General features: G+C 44.0%; 1 protein-coding gene across 6 annotated transcripts in view; it reads right to left on the bottom strand.

The window, feature by feature from the left end:
- Positions 1-1,733: 1,733 nt before the first annotated feature.
- Positions 1,734-9,455, bottom strand: part of ARMC2 (armadillo repeat containing 2) — a 104,571-nt gene continuing 96,849 nt past the window's right edge. For 5 of the 6 annotated variants that reach the window (XM_049092449.1, XM_025444605.3, XM_025444604.3 and 2 more), the window contains 3 exons: positions 8,435-8,567; positions 7,945-8,105; positions 1,734-2,149 (listed from right to left, as the gene is read on the bottom strand). In XM_049092449.1, the coding sequence (XP_048948406.1) occupies positions 1,992-2,149; positions 7,945-8,105; positions 8,435-8,567 (452 nt within the window). In that variant the 3' untranslated portion in view covers positions 1,734-1,991. Of the gene's footprint in view, positions 2,150-5,043; positions 5,235-7,944; positions 8,106-8,434; positions 8,568-9,455 lie in introns of all 6 variants that reach the window. The other variant, XR_003135694.2, reaches the window with a different exon arrangement.

Here is a 9,455-nt window from a genome sequence, read left to right as displayed (position 1 = left end):
AGAATCGACAGCAGGATCAGTCAATAGAACATGTGACTCTTGATCTCGGGGTTGGGAATTTGAGCCTCATGTTCAATGTAGAGATCACTTAAAAAATAAAATCTTAGGGCAGCCCGGGTGGCTCAGCAGTTTAGCATCAACTTCAGCCCAGGGCATGATCCTGGAGACCTGGGATCAAATCCCACATCGGGCTCCCTGTGAGGAGCCTGCTTCTCCCTCTGCCTGGGTCTCTGCCTCTCTCTGTCTCACTCTCTCTCTGTCATGAATGAATAAATAAAATCTTTTTTAAAATAAAATCTTAGGGCACCTGGGTGGCTCAGTGGTGGAGCATCTGCTTGCGGCCCAAGGCATGATCCCAGGGTCCTGGGATAGAGTCTTGCATCAGGCTCCCCATGAGGAGCCTGCTTCTCCCTCTGCCTGTGTCTCTGCGTCTCTCATGAATAAATAAATAAAATCTTAAAAAAATAAATCTTAAAAAAGGAGGGGGAACAGATGGCTCCAATAGCTTGCATGAGTCCAACGGTGAGCAGTCTACATGAAGGAGGACAGCTATAGTGGTAGTCTATCATGAGTTATTATATTAGTTATAAACACTAAGGGGGCTGTTTCAGGAGGGGGAAATAATCTATTTCACTGAAAGTAGAATATATAGCCTGCTACGGATAAGAACATTTTTTAAATGTTTAAAAAGACTTACATCCTTAAATGGTTTTGAGAGATTAGCCTATCAGACTACCCAATAAGGTGTGTCCCTAAGGGATTTTGCTGAGCCCTCACCAGAGACAAGCTTCAGACTAGAAGAGCCCTAGGAAAGTCTATTTGTTCCTGGAAATTTGGGTATTTTCTAATGGTCTTGGACAGCCCATCCAGTCTGGGGTACCTGCCCTCTTCCCAGTAGTCTTGGCATTTTCTAGGCTGATGTGCCATTAATAACAGCTTTTCTTCAAGCAAAGTAGTACACCTACTTTTATTTCCAAATCTTCATTTGGCTAATATAAAATAATGCAAATCTCAATTTCTTTGGTTTTTATCATCCAAAGGTCAATTTTACCCTGCAAAGAATGGCAAACTCAGAAACTAATTACTGTCATAAAGTTATAATTTACTAAGCACCTACTAACCACATCAGACACTGTGCTAGGCAATGTGCCCATTTAATGTTGTTGTTTTTTTCTAACTGATCTATAGTAAGATATTCCCATTTTACAGTTGAAGCTGAAGAAATTCAGTTGCTTGCCCAGGGCCGAAGCAGAAGATAGCGAGGATTCAAACTGAGATCATCCCTTTCTTGGACAATATATCACCTCCCTAGTGACTGAAAGTTACAATTAGAAGGACTGTCTGGTCTAGTCATTTTATTACAAATGAGAAGAAAGAGGTAAAATACTCCCTCTTCCATCTATTTTACTTATTTAATAAAGAGTAGATCACCCAAAGTAGTCTTCTCTTCTAAATGTCTCTGCTTACTCTTGCTCTCAATAGGAGAGCCAGAAAAATACTAGCGCCTAACCAGGAAATTATTATTAGAGGATGTAAGAATTAGTATAGACGATCATGCAGCAATGCGTCCCTCAGTGTTGACCACCGTTCTTCCTATATACAGAGACCTAAGTTCTTCATTGCACACTTCATATAACTACTGAACTGACAAATACTTAAAAACTCCAGAATTGTCAAATCAGGGTTTTAAGATTAGAACTGAAACATTTAATGGAGAATAGAAGAAAAAGTCATTTACTTAGAAAAACCAGGGATATATTATCATCTTACATTTCTTGTAGCAGAAAGAACATTTATATTCATTTTTCCATAATACCTAATGAGAAAAAAATGCTTATTTCTTTTAAAATACTTAGACTACACACTAAAATCAGGATCTGAAAAACTTGCAATACTTGTCAATGCTGAAAAACGTGCGTTGGTGTTTTTTACCACTTTTTTAAGAATGAAGGAGACCCAACTTCCTGTTTCTGTTGTTAATCTGCATCGTATTAGAAAGAAGGAAGAGATAGGGGTTCCAGGAAGGTGTGATGACTCTGAATTCGGTTTAGAAGCTGCTGTGCCACAGGTTTGAATTCTGTTTCCCAGTGGAGTTTGTGATAGTTTTTTAGGTCTTGGTCAAAACTGCCATCCAGTGCTAGTTCTTCATCTGCATTGGAAAAATTAAAATTACAGCAATTATTTGGAAATGTGATCCTCCTGGATAAAGTTTAATTTTTGTTGGCACAAGTTAAACTCATCCTGGCCCATCTCTAATTCCAGACACAGATATGATTTGGGGGTTAAAATGTTTTGCTTTGTTTTTTTTATAGTAGTTCTTTACTCTCTTTGGTGCTTTATATTTTAAAATAAGTATAGTTTAGTCTCTTAATAAAAAGGACAATAATCTTCTTGAAAGAAGAGATAAAATCCTAGACTGAACTGAGCTCTTATTTCAACTCATCCCTAAGTGTTTATGTGTTAAGTCCACAACCGTAAGTCAGATCACAATTTCTCAGAAAAAGCAAAATATTAAGAGTTACTTCCTTATCTGTGCATTAGAAAAATTAATGAACTTTAGTGACTGACAGATATAAAAGGAGGCAGGAAATCTTTTGGGAAAGTAACACAGTTGAATTGGACACTGTAAACTTGACCTGAAAATCAATTTTGCTGGCTTCAAAGTAGCCCCAATGAGCCGCTTGGAAAAGGCAATCCCGCATGTCTTGCCAATAACAGTGATTAGTAGGAGACTTTGAGAGTCCCAGGGAGTATTAGGATCCCGAGTGACTCTAGGTATAATGCAAAAAGCACTGGTAAAAAAATGTTTAAAGAGCAAAATTACAACCTTAACTTGCTTCTCACTCCAAGGGCACCCTGAGTTCTGTAAACACCTTAAGAGTATCCAACCCAAGCAGGTAGCTAAATGGCCACGAAGGTTTCCGTGCCAACCTGCCACAGCATTTTTCCTTGTTTATATTGGGCCTCACACTCCATGTGAAGGACTTTAGGAAAATGCACTGGCCGGCCAGTCAGAAGACCGGCTCTGTCCCTTCCCGGGTCTGTGGCTGAGGCCAACTGTGTAAGTGGTAACCACTAAGCCCCAAAATGACCACAAAATATTGCTGCTTACAAAACTGGCAGGCTTTTTTCACGGGGCCAATTAAAATCCTGTTACCAAATGCTTCATTACTGTTTACATCAAATTTTCTACCCTGAATACTTTCACAGACCCTGTGTACTTTGGCACTCCTGGTGTTAGTGTCAGCACTCGGAGTAAGATAAGGGAGCCTGGAATCCCAGGTTGTGCCTTCCCCGCCTCTCCTCCAACCGAGAGGGCAGCTATGCAGCTCTGAGATAAGTTCTGGACAGACACAAACACTTCAGCCAGGCGCTCCACGCAGGCCCGCAACCAAAGCCGGCTCTCCCCACCCAGGAGCTAAGCGGGGCCTGGAGAGGAGAATGCAGATGGCATTTGGGGTCTTCAAAGCCCTTCCCATCGGGCTACTTCCTGACAAGAGGAGCCTGAGGGACCCAGCACTTTCAGATTTCTCCATCACCTTCCTGCCCAGTCTTGTCAGGTTTTCTGAGTACAAACTTCTGTGAGATAATGAATTCTCTTATTTTATGCCCTTCTTTCCCAAGAGGCTTAAGGCTGACAGCTGCCCAGGCACTCAGCAGTTCCTTTCTCTGCCCAGGGCTTTGGTTGGATTTAGTAGGTTTAGCAGATCCCTTCTTGGGTGTCTTGGGGCTTTATTTTCAATCGAAGGTCAAGACCATGTTATTTTTCTGGGGGTTTGGCCTCTGATTAGTTAATCCACGCTTGGACCCTATTAATCTGTAAATCAGGTTAGGAAAGATAACAAAAGAAAAGCAGCCTGAAGTTTGAAAGTAAACACAGCAAATACCTAAGAAAGTGCCCTGGCACACTCAGGATTGCATTTTGGAACTTGTACTGCAAAGAGTGGAAGAGGTGAATTCAAGAACAATTCAGATCTGTGATTTTCAAACTCAGGACCGTGTACTCTACAAAAGTACATATGTCATGACTGTACACTGTGATTTACAAACTTAGGTACAAAAAATAATGGTTTTCCAATAGTTAGCTCCACTACGTGTGATATATTCTGATATTTTCCTTCTTTGCTACCTCATTTTTTAAAGATGCTGGACACAGTGTGAAGAGCACGGATTTAGGTAACCAGTCACTCTTTTAGGCTTTCTTCGTGCACAGCACACTTCTGATACTAGAACTTAAGGCAAGGTATTAGAAGGGGTAAAGGACTCAAAACAATAAACTTCTCAATGATCATTATATCACAATCTCTATTATAGTTGAAGTATCCCACGGCATCAATCAAAGCTTCTCCCACTCACTGCACTATCTTGCAGCTTGCTGCTCAGTACCAGGCAGCTATTGAGGGTTTAATTATTGTCCTATTGAAAGGAGCAGTCCTTACGGTCCATATTGTTTGGTGTGGGCTTGTTAATGTGATTTTTTTTTTTAGAAAAAAAAAATTCTTTTTCTACGCGCAATGGGGGGCTCGAACTCACAACCTCGAGATCAAGAGTTGGATGCTCTGCCGACTGAGCCAGCCAGGAGCCCCTTTCATGTGATCCTCTAACGTAAACATCGGGGCCCCACTCTACCCGTTGTCTCGTAATCTAGGAGCTAAATTGCACATACCTTAAAATGAACAAAAAAATAACCTGTGTACTTGACAGTCACAGTAATACGCTGCATGCCCAGATCACCAGTCGCCAGCTCCCTGAGAGCGGCGCGGGGTAGGCTCGTGTGCCAGAGTACACCACTCCAGAACTTCAAGATAAACACACTGCTAATGAGTTTATAAGAAGTCACTGCAATCCATCAGAACGTTTTAGGCAACACACTTTTTAAGCCACTTTCCAAAAAGAATGTCAACATCCCAACGCCCAAACGTGTTGAGGACCATTCGTTTCTCCTTTTTCTCCCCCCACCTCAGCCACCCATCAAGGAAAAAGTCAAATAACTTATATTTCTATATTGACTGCCTTGACCTTATTTCTAAAAACAGTGCTCACCCTGCAGTAGGGGGCCTTGGGACTTAACAGCTCATCCTGTTTTCAAAATGGCCTGCTTTTTAGCTATCTTCGTGAAAGAAGCGAAATTCGAGCACATTCTCCGGCACATGTCCATATGACTTGCTGCTGCCCAACTGGTCAGACACAGCCACAACCCTGTCAGATTTAAGGGTCCGACTGAGGCTTAGGGCCTGGAGGGAGAAACCAGGAGAGAGCTCAGTCCTTAGGCTTTGTAAGGAGGGCCTAGTGATCACGGGAGAAAGCCTTGACACACCGTGTGGGCTACTTGGCTCTCTGATTGGCGGGGTTCAGTTTTGGTCTCCACACCACCGTCCCCTTCCACCGGTTGGGCTGGGATTTAGACAGTGAGCCCGTCCACAGGCATCTACCAAGGACCTGCTTCACGTGAGGCAACATCCCTTCCCTAAAGTGGCTCAACTGGAGTGGGGAAACGAGATGAGAGTTACAAAACAGTAACACAGGAGAAATTCCCCAGTTCGTGGGGACTATTTGAGAAGTATGGGATTCCAAAGACTAGAACACGGGCTTGGACAGGTAAGCAAGACAGGGCTGTCGGACAGACAGGTAAGGGGTATGGCAAGTGCCAAGGCCCAGAGGTTAGGGAAGCACAAGAAGGCTGCCCTGGTTCTAAGGAAGGAGGGGGGGGGGGCAAGCACTAGGGCTACTAGAGTGAGGTGCCTGCAGGTCCCGCACCTGCTGTGGAGCTGGCCTGTGCCCACACCCGCTTCGAAGGGACCCCTGGGACACATGGCCCCACCATTATGTTATTTATGGTTGACTGTCCTAGACCTAAGTGCCAATGGAAGCCTCGGATAGCCTGTGGGGAGGCTGCTCTGAACACCCTACAGCCCTGGGGGGTAATGTACGGACCAATCACACCTCTTCTCCAGATGGGGGCACAAACAGAAAGCAGAGGAGACACAGGCTGAGGGCAGCGGGCAGCAGCCTTGAGGTAGCTGAAGCCCGGGCCCAGCAAGCAGGAGCCTACAGGGACCTTTTGCAGAAGAGCCGAGAGCAGAGCTGCAGGCGCAGCAGATGATGGCCGGCTACTGGAGGGGTCTCTCAGGGGACTGGTTTCATCCGGAACGACCTCCCAGGCCCTGAGTGCCTCTCCAGCAGGCAATGGGCTTACTTCCCGGCTTCCTTCTCATCTGTGCACCCTTAACCTCAAAGCCCTTCACGGACCAGGGGAGGCATTCTGGAGCCTTCTGCATAGCAAACTCACCTGCGGAGCTTTGAAAACAAGGCAGATAATTGCACTCCCCCCCCCCCCCCCGAGTTCCTAAATCAGAGTTTCTGGGGATGGGGTCAGGACAAAGGCGTGTGTGTTTGTAATTAAGTTCTACACCTGATGCCAATGGTCCACCACACCTGAGAGCTGAATTAGGTAAGTTGAGCTCGGACTCCTGCTCCTGGCGACCTGAGAGAGCCTGGCGTTCCCAGAGCAGGCTGTGAACCTGAGGCTTTAAAATCATGTTCGTCTTTTCTTTTCTTACTCCTACACACACAATATTACTTTTACCTGGGAAAAGCAAATTTCACATCAACTTAGCAATCCTGAGTCTTAGATAACTTCTGGCTCTGAGTTCCTGTTTAATAACGTTGTTACAACACTTAGAATTTACAAAGCACTTTCACAGCCATGTTTTGGGGACTTGCTGTGTGTCCCACATTCTAGCAGAGTCTCTGTACATGTCTCCTCCTTTCTCATTCTACTAACTTTGCAAAGTGGCCATCAATTGTCCCTAGCTTAGAGATGAGAAAATATAAATTTAGGGAAGTTAAGCCAAACATTAAGAACTTAGAAATGATAAAACACAAGGTCTTAAACCCAGAACTGTCTGGCTATGGCCCTCTGGTCTTTTCATGATGGGCTCAGAGGCCTATTTGATCCTCACTACTCCCTAAAGCAAGGCAAGGATTACTATGTGCCCATTGTACAGATGAAAAGACAGATCCTGAAATTCTCTTGTCGAATCATCCCGTACGAGAACACCAGGATTTGAATCCATGGCTTCTGAGTCATACTGAGCGTTTCCACACGGCCTTGCTGATCCCACACAGTGGCTGGGCAATGGCAGGGACATTGCCTCCATTTGGGAACGGATTATTGAAAAGATTCATTTACTTACTGAAATCATTGTTTTTAGACCTAACCCAGGATTAAAAACATTCTCCTAAAAAAAACTTTAAGAAACGATCTTTCCTTTGGTTTGTGTCAGTGGTTTCCTACCTTTCAAGGGCCTGAACCCCACTGTAATGTCAAAATACTTTCACAGATGCTCCACATTATAATGAATATAGCTGCTAATTAAAATGTATAGATCCAGAGGTGCCTGGATGACTCAGTCGGTTAAGCTTCGGACTCTTGATTTCAGCTCAGGCCATGGTCTTAGGGTCATGAAATCAAGCCTCGCGTGGGCCTCCATGCTCAGAGGGTAGTCTGCTTAAGATTTTCCTTCCTCTCCCCCTCCTTATCTCCAGTGTGCACTCTCTCTCTCTCTCTAAAAATAAGTAAGTCTTTAAAAATAAATAAAATGTATAGATCCATTAAAAGCATCACTTAATTCAGAGTAGCTTTTAGCCATATTTTCTCAATTACAACATCTATATTTTTAAACAGCAATAATTTATGCTGAAATCTTGTATTTAGGCAGTCTATAAAAAAATGCAAAAGAAAAAAAAAGCCACAGAAATCATGACAGTATCCAGGGAGTTAAAATTCCTTGTGTCCCCACTGTAAATAACATGCAGCCTCTTCCAGATATTTCCAAATTTACACAGCTATTCAAACACATGCCAATCTTTATTCATGCAGGTCATAGGAACAAAGTAATTTCTCTTGCTCTGATAAAACTCTCAGACTTACAGGAGTCTTACCTAAAAATGATGGCAGCAGGACTAATAGGGTGTTGGTGTCTTCATCTCCAAAACATGATGAAGCATTGGTGATATTTTCACTGAAGTTCCATAAAGTCTTGCAGACCAAGCAGGCCAGCTGCCAATCGGTAGGACCAAAATGTCGTAAACAATCCACCAACCTGAGTTTTAAAAAATGTCAAATTGAGACGTTATTAGACCAGAATCTCCTTGATATTTATATTTTTAGCATAATGAGGATTATCCTTCTGTATCGTGTGGTATGTATTATGTGGAATTCAGTGATTAGCTTTAAAAATTTCACATCTACAAAGTAGCAATCACCCACTCCTGAGTTATTTTAAGAGTCCCGTGGAAACTAAATTCCCTCTTTAGCTATAGTTTGGTGGTTCCAAACGTTGAAATACTTCCACCCTGGAAGAACATCCACAGGGGCCCAAGGCCCCCGGGAAACTATGAGAGAGTCAGGGCTCCACGCTTTGACACTTACTTTTTAATGCCACCTCCTTCTTTTAGGATGACACGCTTGTCTTTATCCACAGTGAGATTTAGGAGAACGCCACAGGCAGAAAAGCAAATATCCTGATGCTTAGCATCCAGCAGCGCAATCATGAACTTGTGTACTGGGAGGGTAGAAAACAAATGCTGACCAATTAAGCTCAGGGTTCCCAGCTGTACCCTTTTTTTTACAAATGGCAAAGGGGGCGATGATGGGGAGTGGCTCTCAAAACTGAAAACTCTGCTAAGGGACTTAATCCATTCTTCCTTAGGCTTTAGCCATGCCCAGCTGTGGGTTGGCCAACATCCACTGTGTCTAGAACCTGCTCCCATGCCCCAGGTCCTTGTCCCCAAATAGTGCTGTATCTGACCCAGGTAGCAGCTCCCTCTCCAGGGCCGTGATACAGTCCCTTCTGGTAGAAAAGGGAAAAAAAAAAATCTTGGGTTCAACCACACAGGTGACATTCATCTCTAACATCTGATTCTTCCCAATGGCCCCTTCTCCAGCTATTTTCTTTAAATACACAACCCCAAGGGAGGAGAGTAAAGTCCGATTGAGATCTTCTCTAAAGCCTTCCAGGGTTTGTGAGGGAAGACTTGCTAAGGTGGCTGGCAGCCGGCCTGCAGCAAGGCAGGACTTCCAGGGTAGAGGGCTGCTCAGGTCACGACAGGCCCACCTTTGGGAACCACTTTGCGTTATTCCTGGGAAATAGAACTCTGTCCTATTTTCTTTTTCTTTTTTTTTTTTTTTTAAGATTTTATTTATTTATTCATTCATGAGAGATACAGAGAGAGAGAAACAGAGACACAGGCAGAGGGAGAAGCAGGCTCCATGCAGGGAGCCTGATGTGGGACTGGATCCCAGGTCTCCAGGGTCACACCCTGGGCCGAAGGCAGGTGCTAAACCGCTGAGCCACCCAGGGATCCCCTCTGTCCTGTTTTCTTAATGCCCCCAACAAGGGCCGGGCCAGGGGTTGGAGGAGGTTTGGGTAAAGTGTGTGCTCTATCTCCTC

The sequence above is a fragment of the Canis lupus genome, chromosome 12, assembly GCF_003254725.2.
Source record: "Canis lupus dingo isolate Sandy chromosome 12, ASM325472v2, whole genome shotgun sequence".
NCBI lineage: Eukaryota > Metazoa > Chordata > Mammalia > Carnivora > Canidae > Canis > Canis lupus.
Note: the sequence above shows the minus strand (reverse complement) of the source record. Positions and strands in the feature narration are given on the sequence as shown.